We start from the raw sequence: 27,568 nt of genomic DNA, 5'->3' as shown, positions 1-27,568 counted from the left end.
GCCTGTCCCAATTTTTCCAGTTTTTTGTGATATGCTGTATGGCAACCCCTGTCATATTGAGTAAAAGTTTATTATTATTAGAAGAAATTTGACTCTTAGCTCTCATTGAAGTACCAAATAACACAGTGTCATATGATAATGCCACTGGGTTTTCCAATAAATTATTTACTTGGCCCCAAATGGATTTCCAAAAACTGAGTATCAACGGACAATAGTATAGCAAATGATCTAGTGTCCCAGCTGCAAGATGAAAGTGCCAGCATCTATTAGACTTAGAGCTATCTAACTTCTGTAGACGAACTGGGGTCCAATATGCTCTATGTAACAAGAAAAAACAAGTTTGTCTCATAGATGCCGGCGCTGTACATCTCATCCTCCAAGCCCAAATACGTGGCCATTGAGATGCAGTAATTTGATGCTTTATCTCAATGCTCCAAATGTCACACAGACCATTCTTTGGTTTCCTATTCAAAAATCCAGATAATAATTTATACTACTGAGCGGCCTGATGTCCCAGGAAGTCCTCCTGAAAACATAAGACCAGCAGGCTATATTGATTTTCAAGATTTTTCCATTCAGGGAACCCCTTCTGAATGGCCTGCTTCAATTGCAACCATCTATAATTTTGTGACTTATTAAGACCACATTTGTGTTGCAATTGTGAAAAATCAAGCAGCTGATTACCTGAAATAACATCATCCAAGGTACGTATACCTGCCTGCAGCCATTGCTTCCAAATAATAATAATTTATTTCTTATATACCGCTATACTGTGAAGTTCGAAGCAGTTTACAATAAAGATACATTTGACAGTACATGGGATAGAAATGGTTTACAATAAAGATACGTTTAGTCAGTACATGGGAAGCAATTTGAATCTTGGAGTTCAGCCAAAGGGACTGACAGGTTGATTTATGAATTGAAATAGGTGTTAAATTATTCACACATTTTAGTGTCTGCCAAGTATCTACAAAAATTCTATTTTCCTTATACAATCTAGGTAGCTTGATACTCAGAATGTGACATAGGGATCCTTTTACAAAGCCGCGCTAGTGGTTTTATCGCACGCACCGGATTAGCGTGCGCTAGCCGGAAATCTACTGCCTGCGCTCTATTCCGCACATTAAGGCCCTTGTGCGGCTTTGTAAAATGAGCCCATAATCTCAGAGGAAACATGAGTTGCCATTCTAACCATAGCCAGTCTGGAAGACTTTCCATGAGCTCCGGGAAGATCCAATACATACCTTGACGCATAATATAGGATTGATGATACCTATAGAAATTTGGAAAATTTACCCCACTCGCCTCAATTGGTTTTTGTAAAGCTACTAAAGCAATTCTTGCTGTTTTCCCCAACCAAATAAATTTTATAAGAATACTATTTAATTTCTTGTAAAAGGACCCCAGAAAATAAACTGGTATCATACCCATTTGGTAGCAAACCACAAGCAAAATCATCATTTTAACAGTGTGAACTCTCCCTCACCAAGATAGACTTAAGGGTTCCATTGCTCACACAATTCCGTGACCTTTGTCAGTAAATACTTTTCATTTATCGTCATTGTCTTTTCCAACGTTTTATGAATCCAAATGCCTAAATATTTAATACCCTCTCCCTCCCATAGAAAGGGAAATGAATAAAATAAACCTTTTTGACAATGGACATTTATCAGAAGAATCTCAGATTTATTCTAATTTATTATATACCCTGAAAACTTCCCAAATTTATCAATCAACTCCATTAAATATGGAATGGTAGTTTCAAGATTCCTCAAATTAAGCAAAATATAATTTGCATATGCAGAGACTTTATATTCCCGACCTGTATAAGGAATACCCTGAATCTCCTCTGTTTGCTGAATAGCTAATAACAAGAGTTCCAATACAATATCAAAAAGCAAAGGAGATAATGGACACCCTTGTCTAACTCCTCTCCCCAGACAAAAACGTTAAGAAAAATTATTATTAACATACAATCTGGCAGAAGGGAAGCTACACAAGGTTTGAATCATTTGTATAAATCCAGAACCAATACTGAACCAATCCATTGTTTGATACATAAAAGTCCATTCTACACGATCAAAGGATACAGAGAAGGCCGGATCTTCCATGGCTTATGTTAAATTTAACATGTGAAAAGCCAATCTGGTGTTATTTGAAGAATGTCTTTGAGCAACAAACCCCGTTTGGTGCATCCCAATAATATAAGGGAGAGCCTTTGCCAATTTTAAAGCCAATATCTTAGCCAACAATTTCTCATCTACATTGTAGTTTGAAACCAATATGGAATCTTTATTTGGCTTTGGTAAAACAATAGTTAATTCTGCCATAGTACCTGTAATACAACCTTTAGTCAGTTGAGCCTGATATAAATTTAATAGAAGAGGTAATAGGGTAATTTGAAATGATTTATAAAACTCTACAATGAAACCATCCCTCCTGGAGCGGATCCAACTCTAAGGGACTTCAATGCTGCTTGTAAATCTTTTAGTGATATAGGTGCCTCTAGACTTCCTTTTATATGCTCGGGAATTTTTGAATTAACTGGTGGTTCATTTTAATAATTGATTTGGTTTAGGAAATTGGTATTAGAGCTGAGGTATTTACTTTAGGTTAGCTCGAGTGTAGTGATTTGGCGTTTTTGTTAGTGGAATAAATTATTTGTAGTAAAATTAATTTATTTGTAGTAAAATAAATTTTATTAGATATATCAGCAAAGTTTTTTTTATAAAGGATTTGTGTTATGCTGATTTAAGTGAGTTTCAGTGATTTTGAAGTCTGTATACTTAAAAACCAAAAGTACCCCCACAGCACGTCTACACTTTTAAGCCATAATGAAACAAAAAAACGCCTAAGCCAAAAATGTCCAACAGAAGGGCTTTTAGGCGAAGGAGGAGCCACTCCTTCACCTAAAAGCTGGATTCTGTAACCGGTGTCTGTCAAAAACAGCACCGGTTACAGAATCCTCACCCTCCCCACAACCATCCAGGCAGGAGGGTGCCAAGCCCTCCTGCCATGGCAAACCGCGACACCCCCCTCCCAATCAGAATAGGCCCAGGAGCCTTAGGCCCCACCAGTAGGCGGGGCTTTGGTACCGCTGGGCCAATACGGCCCCATTCTTCGGTGGCCTGCATGCCGGACGGATGGGTTTGGCACCCATCTGTCCGGCCAACGACGAAAAGGTACGGGGAAGGGGGGTGTGGGTGGGGGGGTTGTGGGGTCATCCGGGGGGGTCGTGGGTTGGCTGGGGGGGCCGATCGGGGGTTCTGGGGGGGCGGACATTGGGGGGAGGGGGGTTCATCGAGGGCAGGAGGGCCTGGGATCCCTCCTGCCTGTAATGTAGTGGGGGGTTGGGGTAAGGGGGTCGCCTGGGCCAGGAGGGCTTGGGCTCCCTCCTGGCCCGAACGTGTAGGGGGGTCGCCTGGGCCAGGAGGGGTTGGGCTCCCTCCTGGCCCAATCGAGTCGGGGGGGGGTCGCAGCTTCAACGGGGCAAGAGGACTTGACCTCCCTCTTGCCCCAATGTTTGTGGGGGGGGGGAATGATCCATCACGGCAGGAGAGATACCTCATCTCCCCTACCGCGATGCCATCACTCCTCTACCAGAACTGCCGCAGGTCGAGGCATCTCTCCTGCCGCGATGGTTAGGTTGCCGGGCCGCTGAACTGATGGCGCCAACGGCCATCAGCTCAGCAGCCCGTTTTTCGGCACTTAAACCTGGTTTTATTTCGTCTAAGTGAAAAAGGTCTAAGTGCCGACTAAACTGTATTGGTTATACCTGTTGTACGGCTAGATGTAGGTCGGCCCACCTCCCGCCCACTGCCCGCCCTTTCCCCTCCTCTAAACACACCTCTTTTCTCTCTGTGCGTTTAGAGGCAGGGGAAAGGCCTAATTTGGTTTTAGATACGTCTAAAAACCAGCTTTGGTTATGGGTACTTGGACGATCAGGCTTTTTGATCGTCCAAGTAGCCATTTAGGACACTTTTTAGATGTTGTTGTTTTTTTTATTATTACCCCCATAGGGTTTTGCTTCCTTTGGGGTTTTTTAGCTAGGGAGTAGATATCGTGGAAGAAGCTGTTCCGGGCCAGAAAAGGAAGAAAGTTACCCAATGGATCCCAACAGAGAAATAAAAGGGCTGGATACTTACCCGTTTTGCTCTAGAAGAAATCCTGTCTGTGGAAATTAATGAGGAAAACTTTGGAACAAGTATTGATGATAAACTGTTATTTTAATATTTATTTTATTTCACCTGTGTTTTTGTATATTTGGGTGAAGTTTATTTTAAAATGTAAATCTTTTATTTCCTTAAAGAAAACATAATTGAACCCTTGACCAAAACGACTACATTGTTGAGAATTACACTTTGAGGAAGTAGCAGGTTTCACTAGGTTGCAAAGGGAGAGGTATGGCCAGTAGGAAAAAGGAGGTATTGATGGCCCTGTATAAGACTTTGGTGAGACCTCATTTAGAACATTGTGTACAATTCTGGAGGCCACACCTTCAAAAAGATATAAAAAAGGTTGGAGTCTGTCCATAGGAAGGGCTTCATGATAAAGTGTATGGGGGACAGACATAAAGACCTCAATCTGTGTACTTTGGAGGAAAGGCGGGAGAGGGAAGATATGATAGAGATGTTTAAATACCTATATAATGTAAATGTGCATGAGTCGAGTCTCTTTAATTTGAAAGGAAACTCTGCAATGAGAGGGCACAGGATGAAGTTAAGAGGTGATAGGCTCCGGAGTAATTTGAGGAAATACTTTTTTACAGAAAGAGTTGTTGATGCATGGAACAGTCTCCCAGAAGAGGTGGTGGAAACAGAGACTGTGTCTGAATTCAAAAGGGCCTGGGATAGGCACGTGGGATCTCTCGGAGGCAGAAAGAGATAATGGTTGCTGCGGATGGGCAGACTAGATGGGCCATTTGGCCTTTATCTGCCATCTTGTATTGTATTACTGTATTGTTATGTCACTGTATTCTGCCTTTGAAGGAAGTCTGTACTTCATATCACTGTAAATAGATGTTCCAGTCCCCTTTTCCAGATTAACCCACAATGGTTCCTCCTAACCTCGTAAGTCCTGCAGTTCTGCTGCTATAATATTATATTTAACATATAGCACTACTCCTCTCTTTCTTTCTACTCTGTTTTCCAGAATAGATTACATTCTGGTAAAACTATATCCCAGTCATGGCTCTGTGTGAACCACATCTCCATGATCACCACTAAATCCAAGTCAAGTTCCTCCATTAGACTTTATCATTAGAATACATAGCTTTCCAGATGTTGTCCTCTCCCCCCCTCCCCCCCCCCTATTTCTGTAGAACAGAAAAGCTTTTTCCCATTTCTCTGGCAGTATTACTGAGAAATATTTAATTAGCTCTGCAGGTGAACGAACAAGTTGCCTCTCATCCTCTTGGGACACAAAAAAGCATTTCAGCATCAAAGCCGAATGAAGGTAATATATCATTTCTCTGTACACATTTGGAAGACAATTACACCTGTTTAAAAGGACTGTTTGAAAACTGTCCAGTGTTTGAGGCTGAATGTGAACACATGCACTTTTGCCCACATTCAACAGAGATGTTCCTGGGGCAGGCCAAGGGTAGGGACTGCCAACAATGATCATAGATTTGTTTGGGAGTTTTTTTAAATTGAAATGTTAAGTTTACAATCATCATAATACAAAACATAATCTCCACAGATTGAATCAAAGAAAAACCAAAAATAATTTTTAAAGAATATCAAACTCAGACTCTCTCCATAATTGGAGCATTAAAGTGATTGAGAGGAGAACCAAGTCTGTCACACTAAGGAAACCTTAAGAAATCATAACAGAAGGCCCTATTATTGGTCTCATCTAACTAAAACTCTGTGTACATATACAATTTGCCTTATATACCCTTCCTTTTACAAAACCATAGCACAGTTTTTAGCACCAACCGCGGTGGCAACAGCTCTGACGCTCACAGAATTCATATGAGCATTGGAGCTGTTCCTGTCGCAGCCATCGCTAAAGACCGCACTAAGGTTTCTTAAAAGGGGGAGGATATTCACCAATGTATAATCATTACTTCAGCTCACCAGAAGATGCAGACTTTGCCGATTCCTGAGTTTGAATTAACATTTTAAATGTTTAGGATCATGAAAAATATAATTTTTTCCCTGAAAGTTCACCAAACACTCTGGGAAATTTCAGTACAAAAGTCATACCCAAGGATAAAGCCTTGGGTCTCAATCTAAGAAACTCTCTATGGATCACCTGCATTCTCCAAGAAACATCAGGAAAAAACATATATAGGAGAACCATGAAAGTGAACCATTCTTTTCCTAAAAAAATTAATCAAAACTTTCTCTCTATCTTCACTACATAAAAAAAGTCATCAAAGTACATCTTAATTCAGTCTCTAAAATAGATGTTTCTAGCATAGTAGTTAGATCCACCTCTACTACTTCCTCCTAGGGAATGACCCGGGGACAAATTTTTCCCCGTCCTCACAGGAACTCAATTTTCCCGTCCCATACCCGTGAATTTTGTCTCTGTCCCTGCCCCATTCCTGTAAGCTCTGCCTTAACCACACAAACCTTGAACACTTATGATTTAAAAGTGTTTGAGGCTTGTGCAGATGAGGACAGAGCTGCAGCAATGAGGCAGGGACAGGAAAAGAACTCACCGAGATGGGACAGGAACATGAGTTCCCCCGTGTCATTCTCTATTTCCTCCACCCCTCTTCCTGAAATATCCTTTACAGAAGAAGAAACATAATATGCTTTAGAAATCTGTGGGAGTGATGAAGATTTGTATTTTCTAAGCTATGCATGAATTACTCACAGAAAATAAAAGTTCTGTGGCTATTGTTTTCTTAGGTAATTTTTAAAGTTTGCATTTTGTGCTGATTACATTGCAAGTTTTTGTATAGAAATTCTGGTGGCACTGATGTTATTCTTGTTGACATTGGCATTTTAGCTACATAAGCTTGATATTAATAAAGATATTTTCAAATAAGAGTACCTATTAATTTTGAAACAATGCTTCTCTGCCCTCACTCCACCTGCCTTTCCACTAAACAGGGGGCAATTCTATACATGTCACTAAATGCTGGACACCAAATAAATGGACACTAAGGGCTCCTTTTACGAAGGTGCGTTAGGGCCTTAACGCACGGAATAGCGTGCGCTAGCCGCTACCGCCTCCTCTTGAGCAGGCGGTAGTTTTTCGGGTAGAGCGCACTATAACACGTGCCAATCTGGTGCATGCGCTAAAAAAGCTAGTGCACCTTTTTAAAAGGAGCCCTAAGGGGCAGATTCTGTAAAGGACGTTTAAATATTAGGCGTTGTTTAGACGTCCAGGGGCAGATTGCTGAGTGCAATTCTATAATGCATAGATGCACTATAGAAAATCATGCTGAGTGAATCTAAGCACCTAATAACGTCTATAATGTTATCATTATGTCATCATTAGAACACCGATTATATGCTGTTCTTTTACATTAAAATTGTATGCAGTAAAATGCTGGCACCACTATTATATTTTATTTATTTTTTAATTATTTATATAGCACTTATATCTTATGAGGTATTTAAATTTGGCTCCTTTATCATATTTCTCTTCTGCCCAGGGTCACAAGGAGCAGTGGGGTATTTGAACCAACAACGTCAGGGTGCTAAGGCTGTGGCTCTAAACACTGCACCACACACAGATAGTAAACCACATGTCAATTCCAAAACCAAGCTTATATCCTCTTGATTTACAAGCAGTCATTTCTCTAGGATAAATAGCAAACATGTACCTTCAACACTTGTCCAGTTCCGCTTTTGGCTTCTATGTTTCTCAATCAAAGCACATGAAAAAAAAAAAAATATATATATATATATATAACATAATAAATCTTCTATTTTTTGGTGGGAGAGGACTCCTTGCAAAAGCAGGTTTACATTTGACCATGAGTTGAGTGCTAGATAGGCTTGAGTTAGGTGGACGTGACTTAGGCATCACTTAGGAGTGCTGGAGGCGTCCGCATATAGGTGAATGGGGCTTCTATTTTTGGGGGTATAGAGGACTCCAGTTTGATATTAAGTTCAAAAGATGTTTAATAATGCATTACTTAAGCACAGCACATGAAAAAAAATATATTGCATACTAAACCTTCTATTTTGGGGGGTAAAGAGGACTCCTCTTTAATAATAATAGAAAAATATGTTTAATAATGCATTATTCAAGCAAAGTATATTAAATCTCATTCCCAAAGTTTAAGAAAATAAGAAGAGAATCCCTACTCACAACAGCTATGGTTCAGAGCAAGTAGGCATGTCTAAAGCACTATCTTGATGTCATTGTGACATCATCAATATGCACCTAGATAGCAGAATGTCACTAAAAAAAATGATGAGATAACTACAATATTGCAAAAGGTGAAATGGGAAAATATAAATAAAGTAGTGCAAAAAAACTCCACTTAAAGATAGCTGAGAGTCTGCTCAACTGGTGAGATCGTGAGCACAACACTGTCACTCTGTGGAAGACACTGGTGAGATCGTGAGCACAACAATGTCACTCTGTGAAGATTCAAGCAAGGTCATATTAGCCCTGAGGAAACGGCTTAGTGCTGTGAAACGTTGGCATTTTAACAGACTGCTTTAAACACTCACAGTGGTTGCAGTTGCAAAATATCTCAGTCCTCAATTATTTTAAACCTCAACAGCGAGTTGTCCCTCTATGGAAGTTTTTTAGCCAATGTTGTGGAGGTGTTGGTTTGAGCTTGAGCTCTGCCAATAAAACATGAGGCTTTTTCTTCCATTTGAGCAGACTCTCAGCTACATTTAAGTGGAGTTTGTTTACACTACTAAAAAATATGTACATTTCTTGAATATGTAATGATCCTTTTTTTTTTTTTTTTTAATTGTTGTTGTTGTTCCAGAGACAGTTCTACAGGGTTAAGGTATATTTTAAAAAAATATATATATATTAGACAATAAAGCTTACAACATTTTTTTTTCTCAGATGGTCTCATTGACTGCAGTTTTGACCAAGGGGCATGTGACTGGAAACAGGATACCGAAGATGATTTTGACTGGAATTCTGCTAATCGAGATAATGGTAGCTCTTAACATAAACATTCCATTCTACTCTATTTGCCAGCATTGGTGTGGGTATTCACTGGAGGCGAGAAATAATGCATTATACTAGAAGAATAGTCTACTGATTGAGTGGTCCTAATAATGTTCGTAAGTTAGGCAGCTGAGAATCCACTTTGATACCACCTCTCAAGCTCAAAGTTGCCAGATGCTTGGCTAGAAACAATCTACAAAGCTTTCTATAGAAAAAGATGTTCCAGTTTTGAATCACCTTCTTTTGTTAAGCTTATAAATAATATTTGGGGGAGAGATAAGACCTTGAGATCTACTATGTATAGTATGCCCCAGTTGAACCTAGTGACTGTATCAAGACCAGGACTGGTGGAAGGATATCAGACATTTTAGACAAAGCTTCAGCTCCTACACACAAAAAAAATTAACTGTCGTCCATAATCCCTCTTCCCCACCAAGAGATTTTGAAAATTAAACTCAAACAATCATGATCACCCCATCATCACCCTTCCCAGAATAATCCTGCACAAAACGGACATTATACAGTACTTTGCTTTGAATCTATTTGCATTCATATAGCAGCAATTTCAACTGCTATCAAATTAAACTATTTAGGGGGGGTCCACATAAATAGCCTTACTAACATGTGAGTGCAAACACAAGCCCCTTTTACTAAATATTCAGTGTTAGCCAAAAAATAGAACTCTTCATAAGAACATAAGAAGTTGCCTCCACTGGGTCAGACCAGAGGTCCATCGCGCCCAGCAGCCCGCTCCCGCGGCAGCCCATCAGGTCCATGACCTGTAAGGTGATTTTTATCTGAAACCCTTCATTCCCTTCAATTAATAAAAATAGAACTACAAAAAAGCAAGCTTAAACACTATCTGGCTGATAGTCAAAACTGGCCTGAAACAGCTGCCAATTAGTTAACTCACTTATGGCTCCTTTTACAAAGTCATGATAATAATAATAATAACAGTTTATATACCGCAATACCGTTAAGTTCTATGCGGTTTACAGAAGATTAATGGGGTACAAGTTGAGTTGACGTACAAGTTGAGTTAACTTAAGGGATGTGGGAACAATGGGGAGAAAGGGCAAGAGAAGGGAAGGAGGGAAGTGGGTCAGCTGTCTAGGTATTTCAGGAATAGGTGAGTTTTGAGGCGTTTCCTGAATACCTCATAAGTGGTGGGCAATAGGAGTTGTTCTAGGTTTTTACCCCATAGAGCAGCCTGATGTGAGAGAAGATGCTCATGGTGTTTTTTTAGTTTGCATCCTCTAACCGGGGGAGAAACGAAGTGCGAGTGGGAGCTTCTCTTGTGTTTGTTGGCTGAGAAGGAGAATAGGTCAGTGATGTATTTAGGGGTTAGACCGTAGAAAACTTTAAAACAGAGGCAGGCGAACTTAAACTTTACATGAGCTTCCATCGGCAGCCAGTGTAGCTGTTTGAAGTATGGTGTCACGTGATCGAACTTCTTTAGACCGAAGATTAGTCTGACCGCAGTGTTTTGCATTAGTTGTAATCGTCGCATATTCTTTTGGGGGATTGCTAAGTAGGCGATGTTACAGTAGTCGAGTTGACTTAATACGAGGGATTGTACCAAGATTCTGAAGGCAGAGTTATCAAAGTATGCTTTAATGGATTTAAGTTTCCAGAGGGTGAAAAAACTCGTTTTGATTAGGGAGTCCACCTGATCTTTCATGGTGAGGCATTGGTCCAGAGTTACACCCAGTATTTTAATGGTGGGCTGTATGGGGTAGTTATGTTTGTTGATGTCTAGTGGGGTTTTGGTGTCAAGAGGGCGCGGTGAAGCGACAAAGAATTTTGTCTTCTCAGTATTGAGCTTGAGTTTGAAGTCTGTCATCCAATGTTCCATCAAGTTTATGGCTTCTGATGCTTTTGGAATTGTTTCCGAGATGGAGTTGGCAAATGGGATAATAATTGTGAAGTCATCAGCGTAACTGAATAATTTTATCCCCAGCTGGGTTAATTGAACGCTCAGTGAGGTCATGTAAATATTGAAAAGCAGAGGGGATAGTGGGGACCCTTGCAGAACGCCGGATGGGTTGCTCCAGGTGTTGGAGAGATCATTGTTGAAGCGAACCCGATAGGTTCGGGACGAAAGGAAACCATGAAACCAGTTTAGCACTTCGTCTCTGATGCCAATAGCGTCTTGACACTGTAGCAAATTCGCATGGTCTACAAGGTCAAAGGCAGAGCTCATGTCGAATTGCATGATCAGGGCACTGAGGCCTTTGCTTAAAAATAGGTGCAAGTAATCTAAGATGGCCGCAATTACCGTTTCTGTGCTGAAAAGCGGTCTAAAGCTGGATTGAGTCTCATGAAGAAGTGAGAACTGGTCTAGATATTCCATTAATTGGGAGTGTACCAGCCCCTCCATGATCTTTACAAAGAGTGGTATGGAAGCAATTGGTCTGTAGTTGGAAACTAGGGCTGACGATTGTTTGCTATTTTTTAGGATAGGGGTTATTATTATGTGGCCTTTGTTGGTGAGGAATTTTCCGTTTTTCAGCAATGATAGCAATTCTTGTGTGGCAAATGCGGTGAATCCCATTCAGTTCCTATGGGTTTTGTCTCATTTGCCGCACCAGAGACACTACTACAGCTTTGTAAAAAGAGCCCTTGGTCACGGCTCTCCGGTCATTTTCAACAAGGTTGACCAGTTAAGTCCTGAACTTAAAGCCAATTATGTCAAGGGTTAGGTCCCAATATACAGACCAAACTGGCCAGGTTTAGCACATAAATAGGACTGCATAAACAGCTGTCCTATTTCTTATTTGTTTTCCCCATTATATTTTATCTGTATCTCGCTTAGAAGTTGGATAAGCAACAGAATCAAATTTTAATAAAAACTTTTAACTTATGCATTAACTCATGGCCGGCTAAGTCTGAATATTAGCCTAATCGGTCGTCCACTGGCCAGCTTAAAAAAAATAGAAATTCAAACTAGCTCTCTAATGGGAGCACTATAGGGAGTTTTGTTCAATTGCTGGGGTGCCATAAGAGTAAAGATATCACAACCATAGATCTTAGGCACAGTATAACATTCAAAATAAATAACCTATCTCAGCGCTGTATTACCACTTGAAACAGTCACTCCAGACTAAGGATCATCAGAACTCCATCCGAGAAGCTTAGCACGGAGTGGCAGCACTCCTCATTGATCCATTTACTGTCAGTGACTAATAGTATTTAAGTTAAATATTAATACTTATTACTTGCATTATTTTTTTTATGACTTTTTTTGCACAAACTGATAGACTTAGCTTTATGCACTGTTACTGCTTTATGTGCTTTTCCGGTCCCTGCTGATGCGTTTCAAACTTTCATCAGGGTCGGGGTTAATACCAGGTCTCTAAAAAAGCAGGAAGGGGTGCTGCTGGACACGTGGGAGGTAAAACAAAGGGAGAAGGGCTGCTGCTGGACAGGGGGAGCAGGAAAGGGATGCGGCTATCCCTCTGAAGTCACTATAGAAGTGATAAATAAGAAGTAGTAGTATTTACAGTAGCTAGCTGGGAATGGCTCCTGGCTGACTAAGTACCTCTAAGCCAACTAACTTATATTCAGTGGGAGATAGCCAACAATCTCCAGCTGAATATCCTGTTCAGCAGACTGGCCCTGTTCTATCAAGATGTTTGAATGTGCCGACACTGTTACTTACGTTCTGTATTATTTGAATATGTTTACTGCTGTAATTGTCTATTGCTGATGCGAGGTTTATTATTTCTATATATTTCTTCAAAAAGGCAAAAAATAAATCATAATAAAAAAATGAAGACAATAAAGAAAAGGAACCCAGAAATCAAAATCATAACAGTGAAATATTGATAGTAAACTTCAACAAACATTTTCTTTTCTTTTCAACAGGTGTCGGATATTACATGGCAGTTCCTGCATTTGTGGGACACAAGCGAGATGTTGGTCGCCTGAAGCTTTCCCTCACTGACCTCAGACCAGCAAGCAACTTCTGTCTGATATTCTCTCACCGGCTTGCTGGAGAGAGAGTAGGGAGACTCCGAGTGTTTATAGACAAAAGCAGCATTCCTGTCTGGGAACACAGAGGCAACAAGGCAGAGTGGGAGACTGCAAAGATCAAAGTGCCAGCTTCCAGTTCTAAGGAAACCAAGAATGTAAGTGCAAACACAAGCTGCCACTGCCATGGCAGTGCTGACATGCCACATTCTTGCACGACTAGCAGTTGTCTATTAGTTATAAACTAGTTTCTTCTGCAACAGAAATAATAATGGACTTTATAAAGAAAAAATTAATGAAGAAATAGCATACTGAACCAAGAAAAGTGGCATCCCTTTATACATGTTCAGTGGCGTAGTGAGGTCGGTGGTGCCCCTCCCCCGCCCTCTTCTCTACCTTCCCAAAGCCCCTTGCCCTTCCCCAGTACCTTTTTAATTTTCTAGGTGCAAGCAACCTCATGAACTTGTTGCCCGTGTCGTATCGGCTATCCCTCTGAAGTCACTTCCTGGGCACAGGGCCCAGAAGTAATGTCAGAGACAGGCAACACTGCGGCGGGCAGCAAGTTCCTAATGCTGCTTGCGCAGGGAAAATGAAAGCGATACGAGGATAGGGAAGGTTGTTAGGAGTAAGGTTGATAGAGGAACAACAAGAGAGGGAAACAACATCACAATGAAAGTGCAGTGGACCTTAAGAATGGATGTGCAAAGCAAAGTTATTGGAGACCTGGCATAGGCCATGTTTCGACATTATGCCTGTGTCAGGGGTTGTGGTTGTCAGTGCTTCAAAGTTAATAGATTCCTCAGTATAAATGGAAAAGTTCATACATTATAATAATGAAAAAATTACATCCAAATCAATTGTGCATATAAAACAGTGTGCACTAGATGCACTAAACAAGGTCAGTAAGACCGCGTGGGTCCGCTGCAGTCCGATTTTTGGCTGATTCCAAAAGAGCTACTGATGCTCAAACAAGTTGCTTGCAAATGATTTCAGTGGAGGTTTATCGTAATTCCCGTCCAATCCCACTGTGAGAGTGACTAACACAAGCGCAGAGTCAGCAGGTGAAACCCGAACAGCATAGAGACAGAGGAAGCTCCAAAGCAGTCTCCAGCCACTCCGCTGTTCAGGACAAGAAACTTTTTATTTTTTTTTATAAACACAGATATTGTGCATGTTACTCACGCATAATATTTGTTCCCATTTTTTTAAAAAGTTGCGTTGGCCCCCCTCCTGACCACAGTTGTCGCACCCCACCCCCACCCCAACAACAACCACAGGATTAAGGCAGTATAGAAAAATAAAGTTATGTTATGTTATATAAACCCGACAATGACGACCGCCCCCCATGATAGCAATGCACCCCGAGAGATAGGAGGGATGCCCACTCCTTCCTGCCTCAACAACCTGGTTGTGCATTCGGGCCACCTGAACCCCCCCCTTCGACACTTTCCCCATGGCATTTCCCCACACTCCCCCCACCCTACATAAAAATCCCCCTCTCACCATCCTACAACAAGACCCCAATTAACAGCCCTGGTGGGCTGGGGGGGGATCAGCTCAGAACAGCCCTGCCCCTCCCCCATACCTTGTTGTAGAAGCCGACAGAAGGGTTGCCCACTCCCTCTTGACAGCAGGCCCGCCTCTTCAAAATGGCTGGGCCTTCCCTTTCCCGGTGCTGCTATGGGAGGGGCCTTAGGTATCTGGGACAAATAGGGCCTTAGGCTACCTTCCCAGTGCATCCTGGAATGCATTGAGGAGGGGCCTAAGACTCTGATTGGCCTGGCCCTCATTATTGCAATATGTAGACTTTTCCATTTGCTATGAATGGAGGAATCAATTCATGTTGAACCATCAACAGCCACAACCCTTGATGTAGACATAACACTAAAGCACAGCCCATGTCAGGTCTCCAATAAAAGTTTGTTTTGCACATCCATTCTTGAGATCCCGTGTGCTTTTGTTATCATAGGAGAAAGGTTGGTGAGTTGTGAAGTTTAACCTTAAAATGCCAATACACTAATCATGGATAGCTAAGAGAATAGGTTGACCATGTGCAATTTTTTCTCACATTATTGTAGGTATGCAAATTATTTGCACAGCAAAAGGACCCATATTTGAAAGGACTCATCTGGTTAGCAAGACCTGCTGACTGGATAAGGCCTGGTGTGTTCAATAGGCAACAGTACTATAGTACAGCTGAATATTTCCTCTGGCCCCCACGGCACTATCCAAATAGTAAAACTGTACTAAATAGTGCTTCCCCAGCTCTGTGGTCAGAGCTGGGGAGGAACAAGTACTTATTCTGATAACAGCAACTTTCAGCATCACTATCCAGATACGTATCCACATAAACGTAGGACAGAAAAAAGACTTTGCTAAGTGTATGTGAATAAGGCAGGGCCGCCATCAGAAATTTCTGGGCCCCTTACTGAGCAATCCTATTGGGCACCCCACGCACCCCTTCCCCCCCCGACCCCCCCTTCTTCCATGGGCCGAATACACACATACTTTTCTCTGTCGCCGCACTCTTTGACCAAAAGATTTGTAAGCCTGCAACCACGTCAAGGTAGACTCTTTCAGCAGGGCCCTAACCTAACCTAAACTAAACTAATCTATACCTATCTATTCTAAACTAACATATGTCTAATACTGAACTAATAACAAACTAACAAACATCTGCAAAATAAATAACTAATAAATAATAGTGCTAGTAGCTATAATTCACTTTTGAATGTAAAATCTCAGTTAAGGATTTCTTTTGACCTTTGTAGGCCAGAAGTAGATCACAATTGCATAATATTTTTTGTAACAAGTATTAAATGTGTTTTTATAAATACTGTAAGCTTAATAAATATATCAGAAAAAACTACACATCTGAGCGCATATCTGAACATACACATCTGTATGATCCCATCCTCCTCTGCTTGCCTATAGCTGCATCATGCATGTTAAAAATTTACGATATGTTGATATGTGCACCTTCCTTCCTTCCCATCAATCCTCCTCAGCCTGTCCTTACACATCCACAGCTGCATGTTAATGATGATGTATATGTTATGATGATAAATAAGTGCATATGAGCACATCATTAACATGCAGCTATGGATGAATATAAAAAAGAAACAATATTCTGTGCAATTGTCAATTTATAAATCAGCGTCTTCTCCCCATTCTCTCTTCCCCATTTCCCTTCAGCGTCCTCAGCCCACTCTCTCTCCACTTTCCTTCAGCACAAGCACATAAAAACAAGCATGTAATTTATATCATTTTCATTCTATTCATTCATAGAAATTAAAGTCTAAATAATGCCAGTCACATAACAAAACATGATTAAATTCCCTGCACAGTCAAGCCTTCAAGGATTACTAGATGTCTTTCAGCAGTTCCCCTCACCTTTGTGGCCAAGTCAAAATGATCTACCAACAATAAAATTTTAAAAACACAAAGCATGCTGTACGCAGAGAAAATGTTAATTATCATTTATATTCCGCGGGTTTTCAAAGAGGTCAAGGCAGATGACTTTATGCAATGTCACCTCAGTAACAACTATACAAAAATAGACAAATATTCCTCCTCCCTTTTTACTACAACGCGATAGCGTTTTTTAGCGCAGGGAGCTGCGTTGAATGCCCCACGCTGCTCTCAACGCTCATAGGCTCCCTGCGCTAAAAAACGCTATTGCAGTTTAGTAAAAGGGGGCCATACTGCAAAATATAGACAGCATATATAAATTCTCAAAGCAGACACATTTTGATCACTAAATTGAAAATAAAACCATTTTTCCTACCTTTGGTAATTTCATCAGTCTCTGGTTGCACTTTATTCTTCTGACTGTGCATCCCTTCTTTCAGCCTCCTGTATGCTTCCTCTCCTCCAGACCTCATTCCCTCCCCAAACTTTTTCTTTGTTTCACCCTGCCCCTTCTTTCTTTTTCTCTCTCCATACCCCCTTTCTTTCTGTATGTCTGTTTTTCTCTCTCACCCTGTCCCCTTCTTTCTCTCTCCACACCCTCTTTCGTTCTGTATGTCTGTCTTTCTCTCTCTCTCTTTCCGTGCCCCATTTTTCTTTGTTTCACCCTGCCCCCTTTCTTTCTTTCTGGCTTCCTGTCCCCCCTTTCTTTCTTTCTCCCTGCCCTCCCCTATGCCACCACCATTGGGAAAATGCTGCCACAGCCACTGGGGAATAGGCTGCCACTGCCGCCATCGGGAACAGGCCAGCGCCGAGTTCGCCCTGCTTCTCTTCCCCGCGGGGCCGACCAACTCTCGCCACCCGACGTCAATTCTAACGTCGGAGAGGACGTTCTAGGCCAGCCAGGCAGCGATTGGCTGGCCCAGAACGTCCTCTCCGACGTCAGAATTGACGCGAGTGGCGAGAGTTGGCCGGCCCCACAGGGAAAAGCAGGGAGAACTTGGCGCCGGCCTGTTCCCGATGGCGGCGGTGGCACTCAAGTGACTAAAGAGCCGCAGTTTGCCGGACTAGGGAGAACACTGGAGGGTGGCCAGCTGTGCACCCCCTTGGGACGTAAACCCGGGGCAGGGCGGACCGCCCCCCCCATCCTGGTATGCCACTTTCTGTACCTCACTCCCTCCCTATGACCAAAAATTCTCCTTTCTTCTATTCCCCGTGTACACAACCATCTCTTTCCCTCCCTTCCTCTCTCCCAAGTCCATGCCTTCTGTGTCCAAAAACTCATTCCTACCCCCACCTCAGTATCTCTTTCCCTCCCTTCCTCTCTCCCAAGTCCATGCCTTCTGTGTCCAAAAACCCATTCCCTCCCCCACCTCAGCATCTCTTTCCCTCCCTTTCTCTCTCCCAAGTCCATGCCTTCTGTGTCCAAAAACCCATTCTCTCCCCCACCTCAGCATCTCTTTCCCTCCCTTCCTCTCTCCCAAGTTCATGCCTTCTGTGTCCAAAAACCCATTCTCTCCCCCACCTCAGCATCTCTTTCCCTCCCTTCCTCTCTCCCAAGTTCATGCCTTGTGTCTAAAACGCACTCGCTCCCCCCTTTTGTGTTCCGCGTTTGCCTCCCAGCCCATCTTTGCAACTTTCTCAGCAAAACGAAGCTCAAGCCGCGAGGCTTGTCTTCTGTTTCCTGCCCGGAGCTGACAGGGGGCCCGGGCTCCCCCAGGGTCCTAGGCCACAGTCTAGGGGGAGGGGCGGTCTGCCCCACATGGACAGGAGAGAGCTGGACGGGGGACCCGCGGAGTTCAATACATCTCGAGCCGCGAGGCTCGTCTTCTGTTCCTGCCTGCCCTGCCGCGCACAAATAGCCGACCGGAAGTATTCGCTGACGTTGGAGGGCAGGCTTTGCTTAAGCCCTCCCTCTGACGTCAGCACTGACATCGGGGAACACTTGCGATCGGCTATATGTGAGCGGCAGGGCAGGCAGGAACAGAAGACGGGCCTCGCGGCTCGAGATGTATTGAACTCTGCGGGTCCCCTGTCCAGCTCTCTCCTGTCCACGTGGGGCGGACCGCCCCTCCTCCTAGACTGTGGCATAGGATTCTGGGGGAGCCCGGGCCCCCTGTCAGCTCCGGGCCCCTGAATGCAGGACTGGTGGTACTGCCCTGATGGCGGCCCTGGAATAAGGTATGCAGATGGAGGTGATTATCACCAGGGTCCTGATAGTCAAAGCACCAACCCCAGACTCTGGGACTTCAGTAGCAGCCACTATCCAAATACTGCCATTGAATATCCAGATTTTTTTTTATACCCATGGCAGCTAGTTTTAAAAATAATAGTGGCCTATATGGCTCAATATTACTCCCTCCCCCTTTTGCATCAGAGTTGTAGACTTTAATATGGGGGTTCTCAACCCAGTCCTCAGGATGTACCAGGCCAGTCTTGTTTTCAGGATATTCCAAATGAATATGCATGAGCTAGATTTTTATGCACTGTCTTCATTATATGCAAACCTGTCTCATGCATAATCATTGGAGGGCTGGGTGTGTCCTCAGGAATGGGTTGAGAATCCTTACTCTAATGCAAGAAAATAAAAACCTTAACTAAACGTCATCTAAGTGTAGTTGGGTTTCTCATGAAAATGCCAAATTGCATGCTTTTATCTACATTACATAAGAACATAAGAATAGCCTTACTGGGTCAGATCAATGGTCCATCACGCCCAGTAGCCCATTCTCACGGTGGCCAATCCAGATCACTAGTACCTGGCCAAAACCCAAAGTGAAGCTATATTCCATGCTACCAATACAGGGCCAAGTAGTGGCTTCCCCCATGTCTCTCTCAATAACAGACTATGGACTTTTCCTCCAGGAACTTGTCTAAACCTTTCTTAAAACCAGCTACATTATCCGCTCTCACCACATCCTCTGGCAATGCGCTCCAGAGCTTAACTATTTTCTGAGTGGAAAAATATTTCCTATTGGCTTTAAAAGCATTTCCCTGTAGTTTCATCGAATGTCCCCTAGTCTTTGTAATTTTTGACAGAGTGAAAAATTAATCCACTTGTACCCGTTCTACTCCACTCAGGATTTTGTAGACTTCAATCATATCTCCCCTCAGCCATCTTTTTTCCAAGCTGAAGAGCCCGAAACGTTTTAGTCTTTCTTTGTACAAGAGTTCCATCCCCTTTATCATCTTGGTCGCTCTTCTTTGAACCTTTTCTAGCGCCACTATATCTTTCTTGAGATAAGGAGACCAGAATTGAATGCAATACTCCAGGTGAGGTCACACTATGGAGCAATATAGGAGCATTATGATATTCTTAGACTTGTTAACCATACCCTTTTTTAATAATTCCCAGCATCCTGTTTGCTTTTTTGGCCGCCACCACACATTGGGCGGAAGGTTTCATCATATTGTCTACAATGACACCCAGATCCTTTTCTTGGGCGCTAGGTAGTGTCTGTTGCTGGATTTGTACCCCAGGTCTCTACCCCCATCCTCAAAAGCTCCATTCTAAATTTGATATATCATTTGACATAGTAGCATGGTGGTTTGTCTCTGTGGACTCGGGACTTGGGTTGCCACCCTCGGGTTGCATCCTTGTCTCCGTTGGTGCAGCAGATACCGCGGGTGGTGCAGAGTGCTGAGCTCCAGGAATGTCAATTTTGGGTCCTTTATAGGGGTTATGTTTCTCAGAAGCAAGCCTTTCACTTTGGGTGTGTCTCTACTTCTATCTGTTTGAAGTGCCGCCGGGTTGAGAACTCTTTGGCACATGGTCTTTGGTCTTGTGCGGTTATTGCTGCCTTTTGGCTGGAGATTCGTTGTTATTTGCAGTCCCTGGTAGGCTATGCACTTCCCTCTCAGGTGGAGGGGGTACTCTTTTAGGCTTCGGGTTTTCTGGGTGGGCTCTCTGCTGGAGATTCTTTACTTATTCGCAAGAGCTATATAGTGGGTAGGAAATGTATTCTCAATCATTGGCTCCACCTTTTGGTATTGGCGCAATAAATTCCATCTGCTCATGGTCTGGGAGTCCTTGTCAGCTCGGTTTTCTCGTCCTCGGAGTAAGCTTTTTTTGTCCGTTTGGGCGCCTTATTTGGACACTCTTTCCCCTCTGATTAAAAGCCAAGTTCTCAATCGGTTGCGGAAGCCAGTGGTGCCTGTATTGCCAGTGGGTTAATGGGGTGGGGGGTTTTGGGATGGGGAGTGGTAGGGGGGAGGGGTGGGGTGGCTTCTCTTGTTGGGTGGGACTTGGCCGAGTCTGGGTTTAAGAACCCAACCTGGACTCTACTGAGCTCTGCCCGTTGGGTGGTGTGCTGTTGTTGTTTTGTTCCTGTTTTCTGTAGCTGGAAAAATGTTATTGTACTTGATCTGTTTGGTCTTTATCATTTAATAAACTGTTTTGTCAAAAAAAAAAGAAGATAACTAAAAAATGCATGAATAAAATAATAAAAGGTATAATTCATATGTAGTACAGAAAAGAAAGCAAAATCTTTACCATGTGTTCCAAGCCATGTGATCTGTCCCGCCAGCTCCTTCTTCTGCCAAGCCAGAATTAAGTTTCAAAAGCATCTTTAAATAAGAAGATCTTAAGCTCCCTCTTAAACATCTGGTAGGACAGCTCCAGACAGAGATAATTTGGCAGATGATTCCAAAGGGAAGGGCCCCATCACATTAAAGATTTAGAGGCTTATTCCTAGGGTAAGCAACATAAAATCTGTTTTACTACTTGGGACCTAGCTAGGTATTTGGGACCTGGCTTGGCCACTGTTGGAAACAGGATGCTGGGCTTGATGGACCTTCAGTCTGTCCCAGTATGGCAATTCTTAAGTTCTTATCATGGGAGAAATTGGTATGGACAAATTGGCACATGATGACAAAGTCAGGAGACAAATTCGCACCGTCAGTAATAAAACCAAAATGGAATTCCCACATAGATACATGCATAAACCAATGTTCAATTCTATACAAGGCTTTGCTTGCATGTAAAACAGCTTATACATGGAATAACCTTCAGAAAATGACCCTTCTCCAGGTGTGTTAATGGCTTAGCTGTCTTGTTATAAATTTACTCTCCCTATGATGTTCATAATTTAAAATTTCATACCTCTGCTCTTTCCTCACTATTCAGCATGTTATGACAAGGACACCCTTAGATTTGTTACTCCTTCAAGTGAATTCAAGTTTTGTTTTGTCTTGTTTAGAGCAATAACTGCATTCAGGACAGGATTAATTTTTCAAGGACCCCTAGGCACACAAGTACACTGGGCCCCCTAGCCCTGCCCCTATTTACCTGTTTTCTTATGTACTTCTTTATTTCCACTTGTATTTTTTTCTTTTCTTATAAAATTCAAAACAAACAACAAAGATTACCATACCAGTGCCAGTGTACAGTTTTAGTTCTATGCAAGCCCCAAACATCTCACTCTCTCTCCTCCTTTCCTCCCCTCAGATCTGGTATCTGTCTCCTTCCGCCTCCTCCCAGGTCTGGTATCTGTCTCCTCCCCTTCCCCACTGCTCTGGCATCTCTCTCTCTGCTCCCTTCCTCCCTTCCAGCAAGATCGGAGGACCCTGGCATAGACAGCAAGATTGGCAACGGCAACTGCAGGCGGTGCTCAGCCCAAAGCTTCCCTCTGACACAGCTTCCTGTTTCCGCCTTGCATCAGAGGGAAGCTTTGGGCTGAGCACCGCTTGCAGTTGCCGTTGCCAATCTTGCTGCCTACGCCAGTGGGGGGCCCAATCTTGCTGTCTATGTAGGGGGGGGGGCCGATCTTGCTGTCGGCCAGCCGGCCCTCCCTCAGTCGCCGTTTGGAAAAAAAAAATTAGAAAGGTTACGGTGAGTGTTTGCCCTCCTTCAGCGGACCCCCTCACAATTTCGGGCCCTAGGCACGTGCTTACTGGGCCTATCCTTTAATCCGGCCCTGACTGCATTTCATATAGTTGGCTCCCTGGTGAAACCAATTTGTGACAGAAATGATCAGTGTGTTATGCTGAATTGTTTTATTAAACTCTGCCTCATTTCACTGATTAAAGAAACAGACAGATTTCCCTAAAACAGTTAGAGAGAATAGAGGGATAAATACTAAGATGGATAGGCAAATGGCTAGAGAACAGAAAACAGAGGGTGGGCATAAATGGGAAGTTCTCAGAATGGGAAAAAGTGACTAGCGGTGTACCCCAGGGCTCAGTACTTGGACCCATCTTATTTAATAGTTTCATAAATGACCTGGAAGAAGGAACATCCAGTGAAATCATCAAGTTTGCAGACGACACAAAGCTATGCCGGGCAATCAGATCGCAGAAGGACAGCGAGGAACTCCAGAGCGACTTGAATCAATTGGAGAAGTGGGCAGATAAATGGCAGATGAATTTTAATGTGGAAAAATGCTAAGTGATGCATTTAGGCAGAAAAATAAAGATCACAAGTATAGTATGTCAGGTGTAACTCTGGGAAAGACCGAACAGGAAAAAGAACTGGGTGTACTGATAGATAGGACCCTGAAACCGTTGGCACAATGTGCGGCGGTGGCGAAGAAAGCAAATAGAATGCTAGGCATGATAAAGAAGGGAATTACGAGTAAATCAGAGAAAGTTATAATACCGCTCTACAGAGCCATGGTCAGACTGCACCTGGAATACTGTGTCCAGCATTTGGTTTCCATACCTAAGAAGGATATAAAACTGCTAGAGAGGGCGCAGAGACGAGCAACGAAGCTAGTGAAAGGTATGGAGAACCTGGACTACCAGGAACGACTTAGGAGACTGGGGTTGTTCTCCCTTGAGAAGAGGAGACTGCGAGGGGATCTGATCGAGACTTTCAAAATACTGAAAGGATTTGATAAAATAGAGCAGGGAAAGCAGTTATTTACAATGTCCAATGTGACACGGACAAGAGGACATAGACTGAAGCTGAGGGGGGACAGGTCCAGGACGAATATCAGGAAGTTCTGTTTCACGCAGCGAGTGGTGGACACCTGGAATGCTCTCCCAGAGGAAGTACCGTATTTTCACGCATATAACGCGCGCGTTATACGCGTTTTTACCTACCGCGCATACCCCTCGCGCGTTATATGCGTGAGCGCGGTATACAAAAGTTTTAAAACATAGTTCCCACCCCGCCCGACGCCCGATTCACCCCCCCAGCAGGACCGCTCGCACCCCCACCCCGAACGACCGCTCGCACGCGCTCCCACCCGCACCCGCATCCACGATCGGAGCAAGAGGGAGCCCAAGCCCTCTTGCCCGGCCGACTCCCCGACGTCCGATACATCCCCCCCCCCCGGCAGGACCACTCGCACCCCCACCCCGAAGGACCGCCGACTTCCCGACAATATCGGGCCAGAAGGGAGCCCAAACCCTCCTGGCCACGGCGACCCCCTAACCCCACCCCGCACTACATTACGGGCAGGAGGGATCCCAGGCCCTCCTGCCCTCGACGCAAACCCCCCTCCCCCCAACGACCGCCCCCCCCAAGAACCTCCAACCGCCCCCCAGCCGACCCGCGATCCCCCTGGCGACCCCCACGACCCCCCCACCCCCCTTCCCCGTACCTTTGGTAGTTGGCCGGACAGACGGGAGCCAAACCCGCCTGTCCGGCAGGCAGCCAACGAAGGAATGAGGCCGGATTGGCCCATCCATCCTAAAGCTCCGCCTACTGGTGGGGCCTAAGGCGCGTGGGCCAATCAGAATAGGCCCTGGAGCCTTAGGTCCCACCTGGGGGCGCGGCCTGAGGCACATGGGCCCAACCCGACCATGTGCCTCAGGCCGCGCCCCCAGGTGGGACCTAAGGCTCCAGGGCCTATTCTGATTGGCCCACGCGCCTTAGGCCCCACCAGTAGGCGGAGCTTTAGGATGGATGGGCCAATCCGGCCTCATTCCTTCGTTGGCTGCCTGCCGGACAGGCGGGTTTGGCTCCCGTCTGTCCGGCCAACTACCAAAGGTACGGGGAAGGGGGGTGGGGGGGTCGTGGGGGTCGCCAGGGGGGTCGCGGGTCGGCTGGGGGGGCGGTCGGAGGTTCTTGGGGGGGGCGGTCGTTGGGGGGGAGGGGGGTTTGCGTCGAGGGCAGGAGGGCCTGGGATCCCTCCTGCCCGTAATGTAGTGCGGGGTGGGGTTAGGGGGTCACCGTGGCCAGGAGGGTTTGGGCTCCCTTCTGGCCCAACTACCAAAGGTACGGGGAAGGGGGGTGGGGGGGTCGTGGGGGTCGCCAGGGGGGTCATGGGTCGGCTGGGGGGGCGGTCGGAGGTTCTTGGGGGGGGCGGTCGGTGGGGGGAGGGGGGTTTGCGTCGAGGGCAGGAGGGCCTGGGATCCCTCCTGCCCGTAATGTAGTGCGGGGTGGGGTTAGGGGGTCGCCGTGGCCAGGAGGATTTGGGCTCCCTCCTGGCCCGATATTGTTGGGGAGTCGGCGGTCCTTCGGGGGGAGGGATGTATCGGACGTCGGGGGGGGGCATCAGGCTTTCAGGATGGGGACAGACCTTCAAGGGGGGACAGTGCACGGAAGTCAGGGGGGGTAAACGGAGAGTCGGGACAGCGCACAGAAAGTCAGGGCGGGCGAAAGGAGCGTCGGGCAGCATGCGCGGTATACCCGTGAGCGCGGTATACCAAAGTTTTTGTACATATCATCGTGATTTCTGCGCGCTATACCCGTGTGCGCGTTTTATACGGGTGCGCGTTATTTGCGTGAAAATACGGTAATTGCAGAATCCACCGTTCTAGGATTTAAGGGTAAACTAGATGCACATCTCCTTAAGAGTGGCATAAAGTGATATGGGGACTAAAACTATGCCAGGGTACATATGGCGGGGCCTCCGCGTGTGCGGATCACCAGACTTGATGGACCCAGGGTCTGATCCAGAGATAGCAATTCTTATGTTCTTTATGTAGGTAGTTCAGTTTAACTCTTGTGCCTTTTCAACAGTGCTTCTTATTGTGAATTCATCACCAACCACTAATAAATGTATCACCCATTTCGTGGAAACAGAGGGAAAAAACATTAAGTACTCACTGGAGCTATAAATCATTATGTGTCTTCATGACAATATCCAGTGCCTTTAGGAGCTTGTTTGCATTCAGGGTTGTTAGACACAGATGGATGCTGGAAGAGCACTGGGTACTGTGGGAAGTTCATGCATCTTAGTTACAATGCTTCAAATACTGCTTCAAATAATGCTTCAAATAGGTGAGTATTTTTTTTACTGAGTTTGGAAACACATTTGAAGGATCTAGAAAAAATAAATGATGCCATTCAAAACAAATCATGTGTGCTCCTCAAAATATTATAACTGCCTGAAATTCATGGCCGATTACAATTTTGATGCCTATTGGCATGATCAGACAGTAGAACCCAAAGAGTTGAGGTGAAGGGAAAAGTGTCTTCAGGGATTCCAAATATTGGAGAACCAGAAGAGGAACAATGGATGCCATAGCGCTACAACTGTACACTTTGAAGCATCACACATACATGGCCCTAAAGTAGGGATTCTCTACCCAGTCCTTGGGACACACCCCGTCAGCCAGATTTTCAGGATATCCACAATGAATATTCATGGAAATCTCTCCTACTTTTTTCACTCATATAGGTCTTCAAATTACCATGTGATCTCAAAATTGACAATAAAATACAGTACATGTTTTCCTTGCTCAGTTTTAAATGTGAAAACTAATGGTCTTTTTGTGTTTTGTTTTTGTGGCAGTTTGTCTTTGAGGCAGAACGTGGAAAGAGCAGAGTTGGCGAAATTGGTCTAGATAATGTTTCATTGCTCTCTGGACCATGTCAAGAAGATCCTTTGAAAATGGACATCTAAGACCTTTTCTTCTTTTCTCTCGTTTACCTTTGTTTACAAGTACTGTATTATTTTATTACACTGTTGAGAAGATAAATAAAAGGTATACATTAGATTTAACACAACAATGTGAACGGAAACTGGCATGCATAGTGCCCTGTTGGGTACACTTTTTTTTTTTTCCTAAAAAGATATTGTAACACTAACACTGCAGTACAAATTCAAAGTCAGGGTTTATATATCACTAGTCTTATAGCCCGTTACATTAACGGGTGCTAGAATATATGTGTGTGTGTCTGTCTTTAATTTTTTCTCTCTCTCTGTCTCTCCTTTGCGCTTTCTGTCTTTATTTTTCCATGGCTGTCCACCACCACCCCTTGCCTGCTCCCCCTGTCTATTCTCCCTTCCTTTTACCTACCCTGTCCTGCAGTAGGCCTCCCTTCCTTTTCTCCCCTGCTTTGGAGCACTGGGACACTGAATGGTACATCTTCATGTGATGGATGCATTGTAAATACTTGAAACTTGATTTCTCATTCCCTGCAGCCCTCCCCTGTCTGTCCAGTCTAGTCTCTATTTTCTTCCCTTCACCTATTCCCTTCCTTCTACCTTGCAGATCCGGCATCTCTCTCTACCTCCTTCTTCCTCTCCCTAGCCCACAGTCGTCAGTTTGGGACTTTTCCTCTGAAATATCCTTCCCAGAAGCCGGTGGTACCGCTCCCCACCCGCCACACCCGCGCTCGATCCTCCTTGTGGGAGGCAGCGGGGAACGCGGAAGTCATAAGGGCGGAGTGGGGGGGGAAGAGAAGGCTCCGAATGGGAGAGCCGGCGTCGGTTTGCATGGGAGCCTGGTGCGAGCCGTCAATGCGGAGCCGGGGGATAGGGAGTGGGAGGTAGAGAGCGCGTGGGAAGGGTAGGGGGGAGGTAGGGCGTCATTTGGGATGGAGATCACTTTTTTTCGCCTCCTCTTCTGTGATGGGGTTTTTGGCATCAGCTGTAGCTCAGCAGTGAAGTGGTTCCTGTCGCCGCTGCCGCTCCTGTTTGAAGCGGCCTGATGAGGTTCGCGGCCGGCTGTAGCGAACCTCGCAGGCCGCTCTCCATATGGTAGCATGTTCCTTCTGATGCGATCGCGTCAGAGGGAACGTGCTTCATGTGGAGAGCGGCTTGCGAGGTTCGCTACAGCCGGCCGCGAACCTCATCAGGCCGCTTTAAACAGGAGCGGCAGCGGTTGGTGCGGGAGGGGGGAATCGTCGACACTGCTGCGGCACAAGGGGATCGGGGCCATGCTGCCAGTGGGACAGCCCCCAGCCCTC

The 27,568-nt window shown here is 44.6% G+C and overlaps 1 protein-coding gene across 3 annotated transcripts in view; it reads left to right on the top strand.

Moving 5' to 3' along the window:
• Nucleotides 1-26,378, top strand: part of EGFL6 (EGF like domain multiple 6) — a 114,375-nt gene extending 87,997 nt beyond the window's left edge. For 2 of the 3 annotated variants that reach the window (XM_033949674.1, XM_033949672.1), the window contains 4 exons: nucleotides 5,377-5,454; nucleotides 8,998-9,093; nucleotides 12,973-13,235; nucleotides 26,169-26,378. In XM_033949674.1, coding sequence (XP_033805565.1) covers nucleotides 5,377-5,454; nucleotides 8,998-9,093; nucleotides 12,973-13,235; nucleotides 26,169-26,279 — 548 coding nt within the window. In that variant the 3' untranslated portion in view covers nucleotides 26,280-26,378. The remainder of the gene's footprint in view (nucleotides 1-5,376; nucleotides 5,455-8,997; nucleotides 9,094-12,972; nucleotides 13,236-26,168) is intronic. The other variant, XM_033949673.1, reaches the window with a different exon arrangement.
• Nucleotides 26,379-27,568: the final 1,190 nt, after the last annotated feature.

Source organism: Geotrypetes seraphini, chromosome 6 (genome assembly GCF_902459505.1).
Source record: "Geotrypetes seraphini chromosome 6, aGeoSer1.1, whole genome shotgun sequence".
NCBI lineage: Eukaryota > Metazoa > Chordata > Amphibia > Gymnophiona > Dermophiidae > Geotrypetes > Geotrypetes seraphini.
This window is presented reverse-complemented; position numbering and strand designations above follow the sequence as displayed.